Source organism: Bombus impatiens, unplaced genomic scaffold (assembly GCF_000188095.3).
Source record: "Bombus impatiens unplaced genomic scaffold, BIMP_2.2 scf_0382, whole genome shotgun sequence".
In the NCBI taxonomy this organism is placed as follows: domain Eukaryota; kingdom Metazoa; phylum Arthropoda; class Insecta; order Hymenoptera; family Apidae; genus Bombus; species Bombus impatiens.
Genome location: NT_176801.1, coordinates 280,016 through 306,043, shown reverse-complemented (window position 1 = coordinate 306,043; position 26,028 = coordinate 280,016). Strand labels below are relative to the sequence as shown.

Sequence of the window (26,028 nt, the reverse complement as noted above, 5' to 3'; positions counted from 1 at the left end):
GGCCGACCGGAAGTGTCCGCAAGAGACCGAGGCATCCTTTCGCCGGCACGTGGACGCATCGCCTCGCCACCCTCTCTTCTCCTCCAAGGAAAAACGTGGAGAGGATCGTTTGGTCGAGGTGGGAGCGTCGTGGCGCACGGGTAACGCAGTAGGAGGACGAGGGCTTTTGCCCGGAACGAAAGAAGAGGCGCGGGTGGGAGATAGATATAAGGGCATCGTTTCGGAATAACGGCTATCAGTGAGTATCGCGCTGTTTTCGCATCACACGGCAACACACGGGACACGCAGCATCGACCACAATGCCGAAGGTACGACGGGAGAACCGGAAACCGGAAACCGCCGGGACCGTGTGCGCGCGTGACACCGTGCAAGTTTTTCTTTCGGACATCTATGTAGCCTCTTTCGTCGATCCTGCTTTAATTCTCGTGTTTCTTACGACCTCTTCACCCTTTGAATAATTGGAATGTACGTTGTATATCGGGTCAGTCAGGAGCTAACGTTTGGTTCGATTAATTAAGGGATGCTTGTGCGTATTCTTCCTCTGAAAGAAGTTTCAGGATGAAATAGTAAGGAAAGGGATATATTGGTTTTCAAAGGAAGTTGATATCGTTCGGTACAGATGGTATTTTAACGTGGTAGGTTAGTTTGCGGCATCTTTCGAAGATTCCTTTACATCTGATGCTTCGATTCTCGTGTTTTTTAGTTCTACGCACCATCGATAGTTAGAATAGTTGGAATATCTGTATATTGTCAAGGGGCCAGGAAATAATGTTTGGTTGGAACGGCGAAGGGACGGTTGTGTGTATTTTTCTTCTGAGAGAAGTTTCAAGATGGAAAGGTGTAAGGTGAGAGATGTATGACTGGTTAAAGATGTTATTACATAGTTATCGTATAGTGTAGGTGCTATTTCGTACGGATGGTAGGTTAGCTCGAGGTATTTTTCAAAGATTCGCTTATGCTTTAATTTTCGTGTTTCGTACTATCTGCTTCTGCACCCTCTCGATATTTGGAATATACGTCGCTCATGATACGTTAACTCAAATTAGGTACTTTCCACTGCTTTTATCTTTTATCCACTTCCTCGTGAATCTGTTACTTGAATCGTATCATACGACATGTCTTGCAACGTAAAATAGTATTAACATCGATTAATTGTATATTAATGTTAAGTAATTTAATATTAAAATTAAAGTAAAATCTGTTAGAGTTTTGCGATAAATGTAACGAGTAGGCGTCCTAATATTTATAGCTGGCAGTTTATTGCTCTGCACATTGGTTGGATGGATAGGTAAATAATAGTTGGCAAATGGTCAGCCAAGAAAAGATGTTCTCCTCGACCAGTTGAGAGTTGTTTATGTGTGTTCTACCTCTGAGAGAAATTCGAAGATAGAAGGGTAAGCCGTGGGATATATAACTTGCTTTTCGAGGAAGTTACAGGTGTTATTAATAGGTGCTGTACATTGCAGGTGATATTTTGTCCGGTGACAGCTCTATTTATGATGGTTTTGGAAGGTTTCTTTATGCTTAAACGGAAGTTTCTGTGAAAACGAGTGTTTCATCGATGGAAGTCGTTCGATAGTATTTTTGGAAAGTTTTTATGTAGTAAGGAAGTGTTTAAAACTTAATTAAACCGTCGGTAAACGATTTAACGAGAAGCTCTTCTTTTTTAAAAAAAAGTTATATACTTTTTTATACCGTAGAACGATTGAAAAAGTACATTTCCTCATACCAGAAAAGATAGAATACAGAATGTTCTAAGTACATTTCAAAAAAAAAAAAAAAAAAAAACAACTAAAAGTTTACAATTATTCGCTTTAAAAAAAAAAGATGAAGAATTTTCCAAAAGTTCTCTACTCGATATTGGAATTCCATTTATATATTTTTATAAAAAATACGATTCTCTGATCGCGTATTGAAAAGACGATGACCTCGAGAGAGATCTATTCACCGCGGTACCAAGGGCTTGATCCTTTTTTTTGTCGGGGAGTCGATATGTTTCTGTATAACGTTTTGTGGTCTACGATCCGCAGGCGAAATACGGAAGCGGTATAGCTACTTCCGTGGATTCGTATTAGTTTACGGAGCAAGGTCGACGCGAGAAAGTGAAAAAGGACACTTTTCTCGGGAAGGGAAGAGCTCGTGAAGCGACGCGAAAGACGAAACTCGAGAAACTTTCTCGAGCCATACGATGACTTTCCAAGTTCCCCTCGCGTTGATCTCGTTGCCGCCGAAAAACGTTTAACGACTAAGGACTTTTAACGAGAGTGTCGTTTAGCCAATAGTCGAGGTAAACCGAAACGATCGACGAGTTATAAATGGAAACTGGTGTTTATGGCGAGGAAGATCGAGTCGCTAAATATATCGTTGATCTCGTTGATCGTGTGATTTGTGAATCAGCTTTGCTTTGCTTTCGATCGAGTTTGGATCGTCTTTTATTTGGGATAAATGTCAATATACACTTTTGGTAACGGCAAAGATGTTCTAAGTTAGGGGCTGACTTTAATTTATCAATTTTGAACCGTAGCCATCTTCAGATACAACGTTTTAGGTTGTGTTTTATCACTGATTTAAAATAATTGTTTATATATAGCGTTAGTAAAATTTTCTTGTTTTATATTAAAGGGTGCCTTTTATTCGTTATCTCTAAATTCTATAATTATTTAGACGATACTATGTAGCATGCTGTTATGCAGCATTGGAAGACACTACAGAAATTCATTTTTGATTTAGTTTTTTAATTTGAGGTAAATCTTAAGTTACATAGCTTGACTTTTGGTTACTTATACAGCAAAGTAGCATGCTTTCTATATATTTATTTTGTGTTTAGCTCTTTTTTTGTTTAATTTATTATCAGTCATAATAAGTATCTACAGATTCAACGAGAATTCATTTCCGTGTAAATTTAATAATCGTCGTTTCTTCTAACATTTTTACAAGGAAAAATCGACAAAAAGATGTACCGATATCTTGTAAATATTCCGTAGTTTATCAAGAATTTTTTCGCTGATATCCGAGTTATTTTCTTCTTACTATTACTTGAATTATTGAACCAGATTTTGATACGAAAGGTCACGAACCCGTGATTCTGCGTTAGCGTCATACGGCATTCGCGAATTTCTCTTCGAAATTTTTCGAGCAAACTACAACGATATAAATAGATCAGCACTCGCATAATACTGCTACCTTATCGTTAAAATTGCGTTCACATCGTCTATATTAGCTCGATGAAATGTCCGCCATAATCTCGTTTGTTTTACGAGCTTCTGATATACTGCGTGCTCGTGGAAAAATTGTTGTAATAGCTCGTGCCCTGGGAATCGAACCTCCGATCGAAAAATCTAATTTGATGGGTTGTCGACTTCGTCCATAGTAAGGAATCGTGTATAAGGAAAGATTTTCTGCTTACGCTCGAGAATTCTTTCGATAATCCCTTAGAAATTACGATCTATACTCTAGGCAGCTTCTTACGTTTATTGAAAGCTTTCTGAATCCGAAAAATTAGGTCGCACGTGAAGATACATATGCAAATGCGTTGGAAACGAATGGATTGGCTATTTACTCTCTGTTAGCTTCTCTATAGAAACGATGATAGCAATTGTACATTGTTCTTTATGCCGTGCAAGATAGTAGAGAAGAACGTGAAAATTGGCTAACCTAAATTATACGGTGGTTATCGCTTCGTGAATCTAATGTTTTAAGAAAAGGAAAATTCCTTGCCTCGTTTCTAAATTTCAAGTCACTTAATTCTAAAGAAATTTTAAAGGAAAATGAGTTTTGCTATATTTCTAAACGACTATGATTCTTTAAAATTATTGTCACGAAGCAGGCAAAGATGTTTCATCGTTGATCCAATGATTTAAGAAATGAAAAATTTATAATGACGCGCAAAAAGATATTCTTCCTCGATTTTTAAGAATTCTAGAGAAAGAGAAGCTTCGTTATACATTTTAATTTAAAATAAGCTTTAAAATAATAGTTGTAAAATTGTTGGACGAATTTATAACAGCTCTTCCTATGGTGTGAAAAATTCTGTAAAATTTTGACTAGGATTTAATCAGCACGGTCGTATTGTTAATTAAGTAGTCAATATAAATTTCAGTTTCAGATTCTATGTCTTTTATGCGCGACGATTGCAGTCAGCCACGCAGTGGTCTTAAGCGGTTACGACGGCGGCCATGGAATCTCATACGCGGATTACGAGGGTCTAGAAGGATACTCAGGATCTGCTGTTCAATACGAAGGACACGCTGTTCTGCCAACAGTAGCGGTTCCGGTTCACGCGGTTTCCGCCTCGCCTGTTCAAGTTGCAGCGACCCTCGATCATGGATCTCACGGATACGATCATCATGCTGATCACGAACACGATTACTATGTAAGCAATCGTATTTTTCATTATGTTTATCCTTATATCGAACTAATTACTTAAAAATAAATATTCCATCGTTCGTTTCACCCTTATAATTATCACCGTGGAACGAAATTTTTACGGGTAAAATCTTTAATCTTTGTCGGAAGAAAAATTTCCATTTGCCTGCGGCGACAAAAAGTTTTATTCTTAAAAGAAGGAAGATCATTTTTTGCAAGATAAAAATTACAATATCCTCGAAAAAGTAGAAAATTTTGTTCTTAAAACAAAACAAAAAAATCATCTACAAAACCGCTTTTGAAAAAAAGAAGAGAAAATCAGAAGAACAAACGAAGATTTGTAGTTCGTTTCGATTTACATTTCGACTCGATATTTATTTATTGAATTATATAGCTGTCATTTTGTTCCACAACCTTTCTTCGTCTTTCACTCAATTTCAATATTCCATCCTTCCAGAAGCTCTCAGGTTTTTCGGCGAAAAACTTTTCAACGTGATTTTTCCTGTCGACCAAATTCCTCAAAAATCGGAAGGAACTTTCCAGGCAAACCAATATTTTAGCTTAATATCTTTCGTACCATTCGCTTGCAATTAAGATAAGATTACAAACGATGCAGAAAACAAGTTATAGTAAATTACGCCATCAGCGATAGTCGATCACCAGATAAGATACTAATTATCGGCCATCTGTACTTGGAATCGCGTATCGTATCGCAAATAGTTCAGAGCACGAAGCGTGACGTTCGCCTCGCCTCTATGTTAATTGAAATTCCAGCCTGTGAAAAGCAGTGCTTGGCATAAGAACTTCTTCCGCGACGTATCTCATTGTCGCGAACGTTTCCGTGACGCTTTCTCGTAACGATCGCTCGTTAGAGATCGTTTGAACGTCCGTCGCGTGGAAAATCGCTTATGAAATTTCGTTCCATTCAAAATACACGGCAGCTATTTTTGGAGAAATTTAGATGTTGAAATTACGTAATTTCGTCTTTATATTTCGATATCGTTCTCGTTTCAGAAAATAAAAAGAATTTCTAATGTTTCAAGAAGATGTTTGACGTAAAATTAAAACGAGAAATTACGCATCTCAAATACGACCTCTCCTTACTTTGTCCAAAAAGACATTTTTTTTCATCGTAGAAAGATATAATTTGGTCGAAATTGATAGAAATTTAATGGCAATTTGGGGTGTATGAAATCTTTCTTGACTCGTGGTATTGGATTCGCTATTTAATATCGCTATGCGACAGAAATTTATAAATAGTTGAATGATAAATAGAAATTTACCAAGAAATTATAAATAGACATTTATCAACAAATTATAAATAGAGATCTATTGGCACAATCTCGAAGAATTTATTTTATCTAGGCTTGGTATCGGTACCACTGTACGCCAGCAATTTATAAATAGAAAAGTTGATTAAATTAAGCGGAAAATCATCAACAACTTATAAATACAAATAGAAATGAAAATAGAAATTCATTGGCAAATTACAGACAGAAACTCTTACTTATGAATAAATTATTTATTAACAAAATATAAATAGAAATTTCTTCTTTTCTATTATAGGCTCATCCAAAATATACTTTCAACTATGGCGTTCACGATCCTCACACAGGGGATGTGAAGACTCAGCACGAAGTTCGTGATGGTGACGTGGTTCACGGATCTTATAGCGTCAACGAGCCTGACGGTAGCGTCAGAATCGTCGAATACACTGCCGACGACCATAATGGCTTCAACGCAGTGGTTAAGAAAGTCGGACCAGCGATACATCCTAAACCAATTCCCGTAGCAAAATACGTTTCGCCGGCGTACTACAATAGTTACGAGGAATACGAAAAGCATCATTATTAATCGTATGAATATGTTCGAGTGATGGAGGAAGAAACAAAAAAAAAAAAAAAGAAAATGCAGGAACAGGGTTAGAAAGAATTTATTTAAGTGAGACGTGTCGACGATTAACCCCTCGTTTTATGGTATCGAATTTGTGATAGACTATGGTTGAAATATTAAAAAACAAGGACTATTTCAACATCCTATAGGATCTATGGTATAGATAATATGTAGATTTCCGACATTTTCATTGCTACCGATGCACATGTTGCGTCGTTTCAATCGTTCAAGCAACGTTAACCGACGTAATCGTTCTTTTCCGTGCATTTCGATGCAGCGATCGAAGAAATAGAGAAAAGGCGGCGAAGTGTATCGAGATAAATATTATTGTTTGAAATAAAGACATTTTTTATGAAAAAGAGGAGATGCGTAATTCCAAAGGTGGAGCAGTATTTTTCAACACCGAGCGTGTTATATAAATACGTATATTATAATACGAAAATAAATTAATAATTAATCAATGCTGCGTTATCGTTGATAATCCGTCATTCTCTATAATTTCTGCCATTTTTTCCCAAAAGTCTTTTATTATGTCCCGAGAAGATTTCCTTTGAATTTGTTTCAAATTCAGACCTTGGAAGAAATTTCTTATGAACTGATTAAACGTATCGCAGGTAAATTATTAAATCATAAGGCAAGGGGTTAACCGATTCGAGTCATCCACGTTTTCGAACGTTGACTTTTCCGATTAATTCCAAATGGTTTCTATAATGAAATCGCGGATATTCGTACAAACTGGTATTTAGTCGTAAACACAACTAAAGAAATGGATATTTCATCCGCTAGATATTATAAGGAGAATTATATTTTGGATATTTCGAAGGTGTAAAAAAAATATCGCAGTACAAACATAAGGTACAAAAACATGAAATATACAGATGCGTATTTATGGGAAATTTAATGGCGCAGAAATGCTGAAAACAGGTTTCTCATAAATGAATAAATATCCGCGGTGTAATTATATTTTAATCGCTAGAGGTGCTTGGAGATGGAAAGCGTGCCAAAAAGACGGGCCAAGAAATAGTAAATTATTCATCGTCCAAGGTATATGAGTGTCTCCGAAGGAATTTGATCTTCCTCGCGAAACTTAAAAAAAGAGAAGAAATGCTCATAACAAAAACATGTTCCCAGGAGAAATTTCCATTCGAAGAAACGAGTTTCCAGCTGACGACCCTCCGAATTATCGGGAGGATATGTAAACGAGTGTTTACTGTTCGTTAATCGGTAGAAAGTGCCTCGGGGCGAAAAACGATTTGCTCGTGTACTTGAACAGTAGCGAAACAACTTTCCATTCTGTTTTATCCGATGATTTTGCCAAGAAATTCGATGAAAAATAAATTCTTCGTGATTGGATAACAGACACCAGGGACGCGAGAAAGGGAATCGAGTTGATAATCATTTGGCTGAACGCTCTAAAAAAAGAATTATCGTACTTTGTTATACTTTCTTTGGTAGTTCATAGAAATTAGAGACGTTTGATCGAAGCTACCGGGAGAAATGTAGAATTTTAATAGGCGAGGAACTTTTTATAATTTTATTTAAGAAGAAAGAGCCGGGAAGAAATTTACGAATATTTCGTAATAAATATTATGTTACATCATTAAATAAACAACCAGGTGATTGGAAATTTAATTAACGAGATTTCCAATTGACGAAAATGTTAATTACTTAGATTTTTTCGAATATTTTCATTTATTTCCTGTAAATTTGCTGTTTTCCAATCATTTCGTCTATGCTGCAAATGGTTTTATTTATTTGCTGTGTATTTGTTCGTGAACAAGTGAATAAGAAAAGAATATCATTGTTTTCTGAAGGAAGAATTGTACCTGTCGCTTCGCTACCTGAGCAAAAAATCTGGAAGATCGCAATTTTTCAATGTTCGAGGAGAAAATTTCTTAGAACAATTTCCGAACAAATATAACCAGTATATAGGTAATAGGTAAAGTAATCAATAGGTTATAGGTAATATAACCATAAGAATAATCAGTAGGTACCCTTGTATTTATAGACGGCAATGTACTTATCTTACTTCTGTCATATAATTTAAATTATGATTATTTAAGTTAACTTATGCACGATATATACTTATATATACATAGATATATATTACAGACTGCTAATTCCAATATCAAGAAGAAAGCAGAAGATACGAATCACAGCGAATGTTATTTACAGAATAATGATTTAATCACCGCGAATCTGTTCGACAAACAACATCTTTCCTGTTCGTCGCTCAAGAAAGGCTTCCTTGAAATTAATATTCCCTGACTGACCAAAGTAAAAAAAAAAAAAAGAAGAGAAAGAATGGGTACAAACGTAATCGAGGAAAAGCAGTTCAGACACCATCTAAACCATCAACGTCAAAAGTGTTTTATTACACCGACACTTTATTTCATCTTTAATTAATCTCGTTATCGCGATATTCCGCATTAAGCGCTCTCCCGAGTGCAGCACCATTTTCTTCGTTTATTCGATAGTTATCTTGCGTTTCTATGCCCATGATCTCTTCTACTGCATATGTATATGCCTCTGTAGATTATATTCCTACATGCGTATCTATGTTCGAATATTTATGTTGATTTTATTATTCATCAACGAACAGCCGAGTATTCTAATTACGAATTTTCTCAAACGGAAGTGTACAAAATTAGAAGCGTACCGACGGTGTAATTAGTAATCTCGATGCTCATTGCGCTCATTCTTTCTATTATCGTTGGTCATTTATTTTGCACCTCCGTAGAATCGTTTTATATTACTTACGTTTATGTTACAGTGAGAGTTAAAAGTGGCGCGAAATTTATTCCAGAATTCTTGTACTTGCGAAAGGTCCACGTATTTTGTACCATTGTATTTACTTTTTAACGATACGCTTATGATTCTCGAAACTTAATATGTACGGTTAACGATCAAGTATATTAGCAATCTGAATATCTAACAAGTATTCAGCCTTTGAACCATAATTTTTCATTACAGACTCAGCTTGTAATTTCGAAACAATTAGACTGACAGTATGTGGTAGAATGATAATCATGTGACAAAGATAGATTTCGAATTATTTCTGTTTTCAGTGATGTTTAATTGTAGATCAAATGTACCGATATCGATATCTAGTAATGCTTCGATACTTGTATAATTAACTTTTAACAAATATACCGACATATATATATATATAACGACGTAGATAAGATCGTATCTTATCTTGTAAAAAATAAAAGAAAAAAGATAGAATTAAAATAGACAAAGTACCTAGAATATTATAACGATATTTCTACAATAAATTTCTATCTAAATTTCTTTTTCAAATAATAAAATTCCTAACATCAAAAGGGCTTACAGTTCAAACGAGGAAGATTCGCAGAACTTGGTAGTAAAATTTTTAATATTGGAAGGTGAAATGCCATGAAATAAAAAAATTACGCCTATATAGAATAAGAAAAGCTTATAACAAGAATGACTTACCCATGATTCTTTGAAGATCTTGTTGGCAATGATACTGGTGCTCTCGAACATGTCCTTTCCTGGGCCAGAAGCAAAACACATCTCCTTTTTTCTGGGGCAAGTGTATTGCTCGGAACAGTTATCGCCAGAAAATTCACATTTCGGGCCACGTGTGTTCGGTGAAACATCGCCAAGATTACTGGAGGCGAAGGCTGCTACGAATTGGCCCTGATTTCAAGGAATTTGTGTTACAACTCCTCGCAAAATCCACAATTGTATTCTTCTTTCGTATTAACATAATTACTTGGACTCGTGAAATCATAAAGAAAAAGAGAGAGAGAATGGAAATTGTCGATTTGGACAGAATAATTTTAGAGATCGATACAATTTTGTATTCTGATCGCTGCTGATTACAAACAGTAATTAACTGTATGAGCTGTAATTATAGTATAATCGAAGATCGCGATAGAAAAATATAAATCACATTTTTATGTCTTTTATATGAAACTGATCCTAAAATTCAATTTTATAAATCTTATCTTTCTTATGGCTTATAGTATGGAAACCATACGAACAATCCAACATTCCGAGATAAACCGCGTGTCTTTCATACAGATAACCTGTGAAATTCGCTACGGGTGATTATGCTTATTTACAATATAGCTATGCTCTGAATATATAAGTTCTCTGAATTCACCATATTTGTATGTATTTCTTGTTCCGTCGTTGCATATTCTTTTTTTCTTTCTCTCTATTCCGCAAATATAATAGGTCGACATTCTATGGATTCAATATATTAGGAAATTTTTAACAAGATATATCCGTAATATTTATTTAAAATATATTTATCGTCAATTTGAAATACATTTTAAATAAACTCTAAATTATTTAAATGTTGTAGATATAAATTGAATGATTAATAGAATTATGCAACGTGTATATGTACATATACACAACGAATATAACACAATGGATAATGAGGATAATCCCTTTATAATCCTCGAGATTATGTTTTCTTGTGGGCTTTAAGGTATAAAGCATATCTTTCTTCGTCTTATAATTTAATTGGATAAAAATGACGAAGGAACGTTATTGCTTTCTAACACAATTTATTATGAAAATATAAAAGGATAGGAATTGAGAAAATATATTATTTGTAACTCTCGAACCAAGGTTATCGAGTATGGATCTATTGATTAAAAAATACCAAATGCAACTTGGATCGAGAAAAAGTTAATAATAATCACTTTACTAATGTCTTCCTACATATCTGAGAAATTGAACTAACTGAGAAACCATTGCTAAATATGGCTCGAAGTATTCTTAGAAATTTATCTAAAAACTAGCTAAGCAGTAGACGAATGAATTCTTAATTTTCCTAAGTAGCTTAATAGTATTCCATACCGAATTAATATGGCATCAAATTATTTCTAAATTAATAATTAACTTTAATACTCAAAATGCTTACCTTGCCAGGCAACGAATCGTTATTCATAATTTTCTCGAAAAGAATCGAGGCATAGCCAACGTTATCACTGGACAATAGATGATTAGTATTATTCATACTAGTTGGATGGATCGCGAACCAATTAATTACACCCAATCGCTTGTTGTCAGCTCCGATAAATTGTATTTGTGTCATAATCTTATCCACATCGTACTTGTATCTGTTACATTAGAAAATGAATTTGAAAGAAAAGCATGGAAAAGGAAAAAAATAATTTAATCGTTAAAATATGGACATTTACTTGTCTCTCTCTGCTTTTGGATTGTTTAAATAAGCGGATGGACTTCTATTAATGTTCACACCATGAACTTCTCCATGGGTGATGAATATTCTGCCTGGAACTATGTCATAGTGAGCACGTTGAATACTCTGTAAGATTTATACGATATTTATCGATCGGATGATCATATGATTGTAAATTGAACTTGATCATTCGAAGATTCATAGTTAAGTATAAGGAGAATGAAAAATTGACGTGTTTCTATAATATATAAAATTTATCAACGTTATACGATGATGATAAAGATTTAATCGTGTAGGTATTTTTAATCCGAAGAAATTACCTTCGTGATTCCCTTGACCATAGCATCGAAGGTCTGTTGAACGAAACCGAATGTCGTAATATCGAACAACATGTGCAACATGAATCCACCGGGTGTGGAGTGCGAGTGAGTTGCACTGATCATCACATTTTTCTCCGTGTATAGGCTGCCAAACTCTTTCTCAAGATTCTGCAACACCTGTAACAACCAACATATTTTATCAGCAACACAAACTTTTACAACTTGTATAAATCCAATAAGTAAAAATTATTGAAACTTTATTTCCAAGTAGAACACTTTGAAATGAATTGAAAACATAAACATAACACGCATAAAGAGATTTTACCTTACGTTTTTCACTTATTTTTTCACGTAGAATCTCCCCTTGTTTATTATGCTACGATTACTAGGATACCTTGCATGTACAAACACAAATGTATGTTACACGAAAATGAAGAACAAAGAGAAATAATAAAATAATATAAATATACGAAGAAAGATTCCGAGAATATTGTAACTCTTTCTAATATATAATTTCGATTTAAACGAACATTCATTGATTTCTCCTTAGAAATCACTTTTTAATTATTATCGTTTTTAAATCGAGTTTATTTTTAAATTACTATCGAACAATATCTCGATGGAATACATTTTCACTGCTTATCTATCTCAACTTTTTTAATTATCATCGATAAAAGGACGAAAGATGCGGATAAATACAGTTAATTAGACGAAACGATAGATTCGATTTGCGAACTTTGTGTTCGAAAAATGGCAGAAAATTTCTATTTATTTTTCTATTTGTATCAAAGAAGGAAGATGAAAGGATGCAAGTGGAATTACCGTTTGACGAACGCCGTCTCCTATCATGGCGCTATCCACGCTGACGAAGACGAACCTCTCCTCGCCATCGTCGATGATGAATGCGCGGGAGAATGTTCGAAGATGGATTCCTGATCCTTTTTGATCGATCTTCGCGTAGCCCATCTAGAAAACAAACAATCCTCGTGAAACACTGTACGAATACAAGGAACACGACTCTACGTCGCTTCTGTCGGTCGTTTATTGCTCAACTCCGTTGCATAATTCGTTCCAACTCACCGATATCCGTCGAATGAGAATTATTTTTCGTTCTATACAATTGAATTGGATGTGCACAGGATATAATGCGTATAATATAAAGATATAATGCAAGCATATACGAAATATGCAAAATAAAATACAATTGACAATAGTTGGAGGATAAACAGGATGTTTATCTAGGTTCTATTTCTTTAATGACGCGCACAAAGATATAAATTCGCTCTCCAGTAACGAGCATCTTGTAATATCAACATATTATAATTTCTATGCTAAATACTTGTTCGAACATGATACTTCCGACTTACAAAAACAATTTCAGCGGCGGGTCCTGTAGCATCTGCTCTGCCCACCCCGATGCTGTAAGACGCGATGGCGCCGGGCACCGCAAGCTGGACCAGCCATATCGTCAGCAACGCAAGGATTCTAAAGCGTCCAACTGCCGGTGCCTCCATTCAGTTTTTCTCTGCCGCCAGTCTGATCGCGCTGAAATCAAATAAACCACTGTTTTCGATCACTGTTTCAACTTGACTTAACATTATCGTCCATTCAGCGATAAGCGAGCATACCACCAAAACAGAATTTTTTTCCACTTCCTCGCTTCCAAGTCGTACTAAACTCGTTAAACGCATCTTGTTTCAACATAGAATATTATCGCACATTAGAGATTGTCGTATCTGAGTAACGATATCAATGATTTGAAAGAAAATGCGCGAAAGAAAGTAGGTGAACTTCGATTTAAATGGTTTGTTTGCATCGCGTACGCAAACTGGAATGTCGAAATAACATTAACTCGTGATCGTCGATCGTTGTAACAAGACGCGCAAGGTGCATAAGCAAGATTTTTTAGATATTTCTACGCGTACGTTATTATTCGATTGCCTAATTGTTTTTTACGCGCCAATTCGTAAGAAAACATTTTACGCGAATAAACCTCGCGCAGAAAATTTCACGTATGTTATATTTTAATGGTACATAAAATGCGTAAAATAAAAATTATATGTCGGGTTATCATTGGGGTTAGCGGCGTACAACGAGTCTGCGTGAATTGGCCATCGTTGTTAGATACTATAGATGATATTTTACTGATACAAATATAATTATTACAGAGTTTAACGAGTAATAGCGACGATTAGATAATCGCGATGTCGATGACAATGAATTTGGGTTGGATAACGAATCGACGGTCAACGGGATGACGAATGCGATTCCTGCAACAGTCTAAGTCGAACTCAACTTACTGATCCAAGATTCGGGTGTGTCTCGACGTACTCGTCCACAGTACAAGTAGAACTAATCCGATTAAATCTCAATCCAAGTGGAACTGCCCGTATATACTCCTCTCCGTACCTCTCTGTGCGCCTCGGGTCAATCTTAGTTTTTAAGGAGAGCTATTTAATTACTCCGTACTTCTGTTAGGTACACGTCCCTCCCGTGACCATGGCTACGTTCAGCAACCCGTTATGTCACTTCGAGCCCAAGTCATAACTTTAGGGCACCCATACTCAGATTAGATCGTAAACAACTATTTCTCATTTTTATTGTTTAAGTACAGTTATAATAAAAAGTCTGGACTAAAGTATCGGGGACTTTCGCAAACGTTGCAAAAGAAAGGCCCCGATGTCCTTTCATCTCCGACATGTATATAAGTTTATAAGAAGAAATTGTACTATAAAAATGTTAAGAAATAATGTAAAAAATACTAAAAACAATTTTCATAACACATACACTATCACTTTGATAACATTAAGGACATTTCCTTACTCGTTTAAATTTTTAGGAGTGAGATGGAATATTTATATGTCCCGAGGAACTCTCTTGAAGAAATTTCTTGTTGCTTTGAAAGGTTTCCATTTCTACAGAAGAAGTTGAAGGTTATAAGAGGACTTTCGACAGATATCATGACTACCCGGAATGTGTCGAAGCAAGAATGCCTATTAGCTGTCTCAAGAACCACGCCTAGCTTCTTCTCCGAGAGGAAGAGGATCGTGAAAGTTGAAATACCGAATGGTAAACTTGTCACGTTTCCACGAAATTTTGACAAAACTCATGTACACGTGAAGATAAGGTTTCGTCAGATTAAATCGTCGGATAAAAGCGATTAAACTAATATTTAACGATAATTTTCCCATATTGATCGTTTAACGAAAAGCAAATTGACTCGTTTCTAATCACTAAAAGATTCAACGTAATAAATTTAATGTGATAAATTTAATGTAATAAAATAAAGTAGTTTATACGTATTTCAAATAGACTGCGGGTTAGCAAACGAATAACGTAGTTTCTTTAAATGCATACTCTTTAAATACGAAACCATTTGGTTTCACCCTCTTCTTGTTCATCGCCCTTGGAAAGACACCCTCTTAAACACATTTACACACACAGTCATCGCTACCATTTAGTCACACTAATCCCTCCAGAGTCTTCATTTCTCAAGCGTCAGAGATATCCTCTTGCTTGCAGTCCGAAACATTTATCTTACAACTTCAGATAAGAGTTCAAGTGCAATTATTTTAAAACGGAACACGTGAATGGATAAAACCGAGACTTAAAAAAATATTAGCAGACGAGAAACGTAAAGAAATTAGAAGTATTGGAATTATTCCTATCTTCTTACAAAATAATATATTGATAGATGTTTTATCAATGGTGTTTGAAACGCGTGTACTCGTTAATATAAGATATTGAAGTTCTATCGCAACAACATTTTTAATTACGATATTTAAAATTAGTTATATCTTGGACAATGGATGTATCGATTGCAAAGCATACAGACGCTTTGCTGACGCAAATTTAATTGAAATTTAAATAATCTCTTCGATAATAATGAGAATAAATAACGAATATGAAAATTGAATAATCTCTTCTGACCTATAAATTAATTTTAATAGATAAATATAACATAATATATATTATGAATATAATATGATATTTTTGTAGCAATATTTTTCAATCACGCTCCTTGTGATCTGATTATTTTATGTTACGCAAAATTACATATGAAATACAAAATAAAACATTATTACACAAAAAAATAGTGGAAAAATTAGAATTCGTAGAGACAAAAGGACATAGCGAACGAAGGACGCTTCCATGAAATTACATATTATATAATACACGAATGATCCTTTGTCTTGATAATCATTATCACGCGAGGCAGCCGACATAACGCCCTTATCGAAATATGCATATCACGAATCACTCGACAATTTCCTCTCGTCAAATTGATAATTTTCTATCGTCGATGCTTCCATTATTAATAATTTTCCATGGTAAAATTGATCAACTTTTTTAGCAGAATTTCGATCGGTAGAATTAATACAAAGATTCGTGTAAGAACATTTTTTTGGAGAATAGAGTGTTTCTTCTCTGATATTTTTAACCTGACCATTTCGATGAACAGGAGTTTTATAATCAATTATAATCGATTAATCGCGGATATTTGTGCAAATTCGTATTTCTATGAAAATAGCTATGGAGATGAAGCTTATAGAAGATTTATTTCACGTATGGAATATAACTTAATAGTTTGAATGTTTCGTACGTTTTATAGTATTATGCGCATTCTGTGCACTTTTGCCTTTAAATTTACTTTTATCTGAAATTATATACATAAATAAATACATACATAAATAAATACACGTTCGCAGTATATTAATTAGTCTCAAAATTATAGAAAACTTTGTCATCGTTTCAGCGAATTTCAGTTGATTTTTCTATTTTAATAAGTAAAAGCTTATGAGTAATTCCGGACGACAGAAAACGCTCGATCTTTGGACGCAGTCCAATCATAATGCAATAAGATGCAGTGATTTTATCTTTCTGATAGTAAAAGCGTTAAATATTAATGTAGAAGATTCTTCGGATAAAATAATAAAAGCTTTATCGAAGGTTTAAAATATGACAGCGACAAACTGTTAAATATTAACACGCAAGAGGCTTTTAAAAATAGAATAATACAATTTTCACTCTAGAATAATAAGATTTATGGCAGTGACAAATAAAATTTATTGTCCTTAAACCTTTAAATAGATCGTCATTCCACAAAAGGTTTCAAAAATACTGTAGTAAGAATTCTATTTTATCATACATCACCTTAAATTGATGCTGAAAAGCACATAAAAAAATCCCACTATTCAACGAGCAAAATCTTCACTATTCTTCTCTAGTAAACAGGTTTTATGTTAGAAGACTTTTATAACTTTTATCGTGGAAGTAGATTCAATAGAAATCGCTACGAAGTTTTATGCCGGATGACAAGGATGGCAGGGAAGTTCTATTAGTTGATATATGGATACTTTATTCGTGACCCGGTTCATTAGGAGCACATAATGGAGAAACCAGAGTTTGAAAGATAGAATCTTAGTATTTAAAGTGTTCGTAAAACAGTAGTTCTATTGTGTATACTTAACACGGTTCGATAACACTGTTTCTCGTGTTTCACTCATATTGCTGTTGCTTGATTTTTTTTTTATAGCTGTTTTAAGAAAAATGATACTTTTATAATTGTAATAGTATGTAAGATCATTTATTATAACGATTTGGTGACCTTTACCTGTCTTCCGTAAATATCATTCTTTGGTCGAGCCAAGTTCTGCAAGTCGATAGGATGAAAATGTTAAAAATTATTCATGGTTAAAGACGAAGAAAGGCCTGACTGATAGAGACGAGGAATTTTAACTTTTGCAAAAAAAAAGCTGGAGGTGTATTAAAATTTTTTAGAAAACAAGTATTATGTATTATGTAAGTATCTGTATATTCTTTCCCTGATAACGAAGAAATATCACGTATACTCCCAACAACGATAAAGATCGATAATAATTTGATTGATTATAATCGACGATACAGAGATAAGAGAAATCTAAAGAAATAATGAGAAGAACTCTAGTAGACGTAGTAATGGAAAAATAATAAGAAGAAGATTATTTACATTTCTTATGATAAAAAGAGATCATCTATGCTTTAGCAACAAGAAATAACGTGAGCAAATAATAAAAGGTAGCCGCTCCGACCTAACTAACGTTAAAGACACTTCTAAGATTCTATTCTTAAATCTTGCATAACGTTTACTCTAATAACAAAAGGAATCATCCACATTTTCAACAAACAGAAAATAGTCTGCACGAGCGAACGCAAGAAGATAATAAAAATAAATGGAAACGCATAATAGACAAATACACAACACTCTCGATGCAAGATCCCAAAAGAAATTCATGCAAAACAAAACAGTCCACTGCTCAAAACGATCTTCTTAAAATCAACTCTTTCGCTGACTGCAAAAGACTCACAAAAATATCTGCAAAGTATCGGCCATTCGATTTTCCTCCTTCTGCTATCGAAGAGAAACACGCTCGACCGCGAAATGAACAAAGAAGATAACGAAGATCCGTAGCACCTCGGGAATAATTTTCCATGCAACTGATCGCGTCCGTGCTTGCATCGAGCGTCTACAAGGGGAAAGAGCGAAACGACGAGATAGCGGATAACAGATAGTGCACACTTGCCAGTGGGAATTTTCGACGCGAGTCCTATTATCAGTCATGCGATTAAGGCTAATCGGGGACAAGCACGATTATCCAGAAACCTCGTTCGCTTCCTACGTTCTATGATTCATCCTTTCGTTTCGGCTTAATTCGTCGGCTTTTCAGGCCGCATACCCCGGCCGCGACGACTCATCAAAAACAAATTAATTAGACTCGAACCGCTGCACTGTACGCTTTATATTCGTATTCGCTTTATATACGTTCGTACGTCTACTATCTGGCCATTAAGGCCTTTCTCTGCGTGCATCTAACGTTTCGTTGTCGCGAGACAATCGATTCGAATCTCGCTTGGTCGAGATGATCGATCGTGAGGAGACTGCGAGGTGATTTACCTCCGTTCAGCACGTGAATGACCCACTGCGCTACTTTGTGCGTCTCTGTGTTTGTGGAAAAATTACGAATCGCTTCTTCGGACTGTGTTTTCGACGATTTTAAAGATGTACAGGATGTCTCGTTTTTATCCCGTCAAACGGTGTCAGCGTATGACACGATCGGAAACGAGGAAAAAATGTTACATGAACGCATTGTGTTCATGCAAGCTTTGTTACCAAGCTGTAACGAATTATTAAGATTGTCGGTCACGATTATTGAGATTGTCGTTCAAAGCATCGTACGTTCTTGTAAACAGGATAATTTGTAATAAAGAATAAAGCATTTTTCAATGGAATAAAACTGAAACACCCTGTATATTTTAATTTGCGTCGTCTGTACGAAAAACTAGATGAGTTCATACGAGAAAAAGATGGATTTTGGATATTTCTTGAAACTCTGCGCACCTTTGGTTTGCTGATAGTGATTGCGAAAATATGGTAAAGAATAGAGATGATCTTTTCGCGAAGTTTTAGTAGTTTTAGATTATCGATGCTTGGTAAACTCCGAGTTGATTTTTAAACATTTTATTATTTTTGTCGCGTTGATCGAGAGTCGACGTAATAGTGTGATAAAAAGTGAATTTTTAGTATTTTTAGTTCGTTAAGGCTCAGTCTAGAAAAGCAACGACTTTTGAACATATTTTGAGAATTTCGAATATTTATGATCGAAGACCGATGGATTTCAAGCATTTCTCGAAGGTTTTATGGTTTCTTACCTCGATGATGGCTATTGGAAAATAAACAACAATGAAAACATACAGAGTCTTGTGAGACTTTCTATAAATTTCAAGAGTCAATGTTAATAGCATCGTGATGACGAATCGTTGCTCGAAAACGAATTTAAACGATGGTATTATTCCATGAATGAGGACACGAGGCTTCTAATTGGTTTCATAATTAGTATACAAGTGAGAGTACATCTCGCGAACAATCGTGAAATGAATGAAATTTTTCTCTACTCTAAACTGTAACGAAATTGTAAATTATTGCCGTTTTAATGCACTTTTTATCTACATCAGTCGTTCTATAATTTTTACAATCAATTCTTTTCTTCAATTTCCCAATTACCGAACGTTCGTTGCATCTTCGACATACGATGTCAATTCGGAATTCTAAATCGAAATTCACAACTATGTCGTACCTTGGCAACACGATCGTCGCTGTTCTTTCTTCTCCGCTTAAATAAAACACACAGTTTCGTGTAATTTACAAAAGTATCACCAACGATATATAAATTCTTCATAGTAAACACTTAGAATCAGAAAATATTCAAACTCTCGGAACGATATTTAATATCCATCACTTTCCGACGATAACGATCGATGACCAAAAAATACTTCGAGCTTGATAGAGATTTTATCGAAACGTTTGAAGCTATTACGGTTTCGAAACCGAATATCGACTCGAAAAATTCTCAGAACGATATTCGAAAGTCGTCGCTTTCCATAAATATCGATATCCTAAAAGTATCAGAAACTTCGAAAAACATCCCACGAAGAAACTTAAAATTGAATCTAGAAAAAGTGAAAACCGTGTAACAATTTCTACTAACATCGCACGAATCGTAGCACAGAACGATCAAACTTTCCTCATTCACCCCAATTTCTCTGATGATCGACTAACCAGAACGGAAGCTTCTTATCTGACTTCCATCGAAATCGGTTCGATTATACTTGTCAGCTGGTGGATTCCCACCAACAAATTCGTTCCTTTTCTCGTGACGCGTGAATGAACACTGAGACGAGATCGAACACAACGCTGGTAGGTGGATGCTGCAGAATTTCGACGATATTCACCGATCGCACGGCGAACGTTCGCTTTCACTTTCCGACAGTCGACCTTTCGAACCAGGTATTATGTCTACTCTCAATTCTCTATTCCGCTGTTGGCCACCTGTTCCAGAACGAAGAATGCTCGTCGAGTCGATGTGATGTAAACGTCGTAAAAGTAAACGTAAAAGATCGTTCGGTGACGTGGACGTTTCTTGGAAAATTACAGTTGTTGTTACAAGTCTGACAGCAAATTATACATTGGCAACTTAAGTTTGCGAACTTGATATTTTTTCGAGTAACATTGTTTATCGAAATTATGAAAGTAATAATTTTTCATTGAAATATGTATTCCAAGTTCGAATCGTAATATTTTGCCATACGTTCGGCGATTTTTTAATTTCTCGGTAGGAGTGGATCTCCTTTGATTCAAAATATACGGACAGATTCGAAAGGTCGCAAATTTAGTTGTCACTTCATACATAATTCAACTGGAATTCAATTCGTTATTGGACAAATACATTCGGTTAAACGTTGGAGAAAGTTCGATCATATTCAGATGAGATTTTGAGTAACCACGCGCTCTTCTTTCGTGTCCCAGTTTCAAGATTCATCCTATATACTCGAATTTTCGATAAGAGATCTCCTTGCCATCGTATCGATCTCTATAGAATCCTCAATTTCTGATTATCAATGGCGACAGACAAAAGTTATTTTTGTTCAGAAGCAAAGTTCGCGCCTGTGTTTTAGTCGTCGACCGTTTATCGATCTGTATCGATCCATTAAAATCAATTCCAATCTCTCGATAGTTGACAGAACCGATTAGCGACGTCGTTATTCGTGCATAATACTCGACAGCGTTATCGTCTCGCTGTAAAAGCGATAACACTGAATGATCGTTTCAAACGTCTGACGCATGGATTGTGTAAAACGAGTAAATGTATACACTTTGCGTAAAATCGAGAAGCGTACGATGTTTCTGGTCACCTTATCGCAATGTTACGAGATTGTGTAAATACCGGGCTACTCGAATGTTAGCCAAACACTCTCCAATAATCTCTAAATATGTGCAGAAGTTTATTTCACCTACCAATCGGAAATGTTATGTTTTTAAAGATGAAGACCTTACACGAAATATATTGTTATTTCTTAGGAATGTTTAATGTTTTGCTTTTGTTCCATATTAATTATTTTTTCAGTCGTGACAGTTCTTCAAAAGTGTTTTTAGATCGAAATACAAGAATTTTGCATAATCGGTGGTGGAATGATTATATGGATAAAGCGTATGTTTAACGCGAAATTTTACGATTAATTATCGTTACCAAATCACCATCGTAAATGGTTTAAGACTTTTGCACCGTACATACATATATACGATGTATTTTCTTCGTTCGTTGACAACGGTCGCACTACTCTTTGCGATAGAATCAGAGAACAATAGCGTAATAAGAAAAGATTAGAAAAAAGCTTATTTATCCGATGCTAATTGCCAATCGATAACAAGAGAAAGTAGTTGTACAGATTTGATCTATGTTCTATTCTAAATGTCTGTCGTGATTTCACCGATAAGGAGTTGAGAATATTGGATTAATCGATGAGTGGAAGATTAATAGTTTGTCTTTTGTATTTGCTCAATTTTTTTGTCGATAAGACGACACACGTATTGACAAAATTCTACTGTTATTATAGAAATTATTTGCTCGCAAATAAATACAACACGATCTCTTGTCGAGACATATCTATGTGTCTCACGGTCTGAATTTAAAATACGAGAGTAAAACGTTTTCGTCGAAATATGGATCGTTTGAATCTAATTACCGAGTATAGAAAGTTCTAAGAAACTAAAAATATTTCAGTCTCAGTTTTAATTTGGAGTATTCTAGTGTCGGTTTTATTTGTTAAATATAAAACTGAGAAGAGAGAGATTTGGTAAATATTTGATATATTAATATGCAACAAAAGAGGCTCGTGGGGCTACGTACGTACTGGAAGAATAATTTTCTAAAAGAATAAAAAAAAGAATTAGAGACAATTACGGAATAGTATAAGTTAAACGAGGAAAAATATTGAAAGAAAACAGCGAAATGAGCGAGTGTTCGTGTCACGTGCTGTTCGAAGAATTGTAAATAAAAACGAGAGTGCAGATGCAATGCTGCCTGTTTGACAAACTACAATCTATTGTATATGTATATACAATATTGTATATGTTTGATAAAGGACAACAAAGATATTTCTTAATACGATCGACAACGTACTCGGAAATAAAGGTATTCGTATTCGCCAGGTCGATTGCATAATGAAAACATTGTTATCGGTGAGCATAATTTATTAACTGCGATCGAGATTAAAAAAATACTTACGAATTGAGAAAAACAAGATAATAATACTCCTGTTAATTCGTTCAACTTTAGAGGTAAACACACGCATTATTCATTCCATTTGGTATTATAATTTCTAACTTGTAATATGCTGGTACACTGGCAGATTTTACTATATATAGATACATACTATATCGCACATATGTAAATTTTTAATTACATCGGTGTTCTATTTCATTCGACATAAAATTCAAATTAACATCCTTTTTTCCTAAAGGAATGGGGTATTTCAGTAAGGTAGCGCTTCGTAACTTAACTCGCTTTTACCAAAAGTGAAGCAAAAGCAGACGCTATTCGTCCATCACGATTCATATAGCAAAGAAAATTGCTGCACAAAGGCAGCATCTACTCGCTCCATGATAAGCACCAAATTTTAACGATATTCATTCATCGCAATACGCGTGACAAAGAAAAGCGTGCAGAGATAATACACGCTTTCAAACTTTTCTCACTCTTATAAATAATAAACCATCGGAGTGCATCTGCACCGAATCCACGATCTACCCTACAAAAAGATCACTATCCAATCACGATCGTCGCCACAAAAAATGTATCATCCACATACATATAATACTCATTACGTAACTTTATGTGTAATGCTTTGCGATTCCTGTCACTGTCATAAACAACAAAGCACGCAAGTACACCTGCACCGGATCCGATCGAGCGAAATCCATTATTCGCAATGTACATGTGAAAAACTGGATTATCGAAAATCGCGTAATACCGATTTCGTAGCTTCGTACGTATACTATTCGCTGGAGAAACGAACCAACTTCGATCGGTACTCACCGTCACGATCCACTAAACAAAGAGAACTAAACTAGCAGCTACACAAAGGTATTACTCACGCGCTCAAACGTTCCAGCTCATGACCACGTTGATCGAACGAGGGATCGAATGCGTAGGTGATCGATGGATCAGCAGAGACAGAGCGGAGACGCGGCTATAACAGCTGGTCTGCACGGCCAGTCTCGCCGCGAACAATTGGCGCGAACACTCTTAAACGCTCTCTCTGAAATATACTCTGAGAGGCAGCGTGGTCGACGTTGTTCGAGGAGGGGAAACGGAAACGATTCTCCACGGCTATTCTCATGGCTCACCGTCTCGCTCCTGTCGTCACGGCCGGCGCGGCGTTTCGCGCTCCGTTTCTCTCTTTCCTTCGTGTATTTCCACCGTGTTGGGGGATTCATACACTCGTTTTACAGTGTTCTGCTTATCTGGCCGGCGTAAAAGCGCGTGGCGAACGTTTCCAGGGGTTTCGAGGGTCGTTTCGAGGCTGCTTGGCTATGCGACCGTGTCTCGAGGTTTCGAGGGGAGACGTTGTGCGACGCAGGGGTAGATATGGTTTTAGGTGGAGGTATATAGAAGCGTGTTAGAGAGGCTGATGGAAATGTTGGGCCGTTGGATGGGATTGATGAAGCGTGAAAGCAAGCTAAGAGCGAATTGAGATGTGCCAAATTGCGCGAGATGAAAGATTGGGTAACCGGTGTCTTTGTACAGAATGCAGGGAAGAATTTCGGGCGAAGTTGCCTCTTCGCTGATTTCGATGCAACTTGATTTTTACGCAAATTCGTTTGTCCCAATGAAATCTTAGTAAGCCGCTGTTATACGAACTGCAGTCGTATAAATTGTTCGTCCCCTACAAGTTCGAATAAATGGAATTCTACTGTAATTGCTTCGTTTATATTTATGAATAATCAGAAAATTGAAAAAAAACGAATGCCCGGATGCGCGCAACTTTTAAAAAAATGAGAAACTTCCAGAAAGGAGAAAAAAATTGAGAAAAGCTTCGATATAAAGCATACTGACAATCGTGTTTTACCACGTGTCGTCGGAAAAAGAGAGATTTATGGAGATTACATCGAAAGTGGCAGTAAGACGAAGGATTTGTTTCTTTTCGTTCGTAATACCTACGTCACTCTTTAACGTTATCTTTTAATAAATACGTCGTTCTTTAATACGATCTCGAAACGCGGTGTTGGAGATTAACGTGTCAAGAATCTAACAGTTCTGCTAGGGGTAGTTTTTTAATAGGACGATGAAGAAATTATGCGAAGTTTCAACGTCAAAAGTCAGAGAAACGAGGTGAATCAAAATCTAAAATGAAAAAAGGACGTGCTCCGCTGTTTCTGGTTCTCCTTGACTTCGATACATCGCTATGTGCCACTTTGTTTAACTATCATCTTTATTCTTGTGTATACTTCGCTAGCTCGAAGAGGATAAACCGCACTATGGACCCTACGTGACTATTCAGCGTTTAATTTTTCTAAAGGAACGCGATAAAAACTTGAAGTTCTTGAAGTAAGATCGTAAAATATAATTTTATTATTGCAAGATTATCTTCGAACGAATACGAGGTTCTAACAATTAGAACGAATCAGTTTCTTCGTCTTTCTGATGCTCGAAGAAAGATCTATTGAAAATAATCAGCATCCACAGAGAAATATCTGTTAAGGCAGCTCTGTCACGAAAGTATTCAGAAATTATTCGTGTCTTTCATCTTTTTCTGTCATGTTTTCCACGTTTGAGTCGAACAGCTCGAGTAAAAGTAATCAAATCCAAGAACGGAAGTCTGTTTGAACATTTTTTAATCTTCGTAGACTGGAAATTTATCAGGATTGCTGGCACTTTTGTTACAAAAGCAACCAAAATTCACTGATTTTCTGTCTTCTCTGGTTTAAATCAACAAGATCGACCGTAGACTACCAAGCCCGATAGTAAAACGCTACTTAAGAATTCTAAACAGCTTCCAAACAGGAAGTTTACCGAGGTCACTAACACTTCTACTACAGTCTAAGAATCGATTATTTGCTTTTGCATTCTTCGATCGAAAAAGGATCAACCGAGAAAACTAGTTTTCATCGGTAAAGCAAAACTTACAAATTCAGAGTTTCCGAACCGGAAGCTTGGATTATTAGGTTCCTGAGAAAATTATTAAAACACCGAAAATTCGTATGCTTTCTTCCATTTTCCCTATTTAAAAGTTCTAAAACATTTTTAAATATACACATTGGAAGCTTACCGAGATCATCAGCACTTTCGCTACAGAAGCAAATATGATTCAATTATTTTCCCTCATCCTCTCGAGTTTAGATTAAAAAGACCGGTTCTCGTAACTCGGTCACTTTCTTCACCGATC

At 35.6% G+C, this 26,028-nt stretch overlaps 2 protein-coding genes across 4 annotated transcripts in view; one reads left to right on the top strand and one right to left on the bottom strand.

Annotated features, from left to right (window-relative positions):
* LOC100747808 (neutral ceramidase) overlaps nucleotides 1–23,899 on the bottom strand; it is a 46,012-nt gene extending 22,113 nt beyond the window's left edge. Inside the window, exons 1-7 of one of the 3 annotated variants that reach the window (XM_003489915.4) lie at nucleotides 23,738–23,899; nucleotides 13,134–13,311; nucleotides 12,589–12,732; nucleotides 11,767–11,943; nucleotides 11,445–11,572; nucleotides 11,165–11,363; nucleotides 9,718–9,924 (exon numbers count right to left, since the gene is read on the bottom strand). In XM_003489915.4, the coding sequence (XP_003489963.1) occupies nucleotides 9,718–9,924; nucleotides 11,165–11,363; nucleotides 11,445–11,572; nucleotides 11,767–11,943; nucleotides 12,589–12,732; nucleotides 13,134–13,280 (1,002 nt within the window). In that variant the 5' untranslated portion in view covers nucleotides 13,281–13,311; nucleotides 23,738–23,899. Of the gene's footprint in view, nucleotides 1–9,717; nucleotides 9,925–11,164; nucleotides 11,364–11,444; nucleotides 11,573–11,766; nucleotides 11,944–12,588; nucleotides 12,733–13,133; nucleotides 13,312–14,066; nucleotides 14,265–18,113; nucleotides 18,267–23,737 lie in introns of those variants that run through there. The other 2 variants (XM_012386295.3, XM_024368031.2) reach the window with 2 other exon arrangements.
* On the top strand, nucleotides 93–6,719 carry LOC100747927 (cuticle protein 19-like). Its single transcript, XM_003489916.4, has 3 exons — nucleotides 93–308; nucleotides 4,100–4,372; nucleotides 5,932–6,719. Exons 1-3 carry the CDS (start codon nucleotides 300–302, stop codon nucleotides 6,217–6,219), a joined length of 570 nt encoding a protein of 189 aa, XP_003489964.1. The 5' UTR covers nucleotides 93–299; the 3' UTR covers nucleotides 6,220–6,719.
* Nucleotides 23,900–26,028: the final 2,129 nt, after the last annotated feature.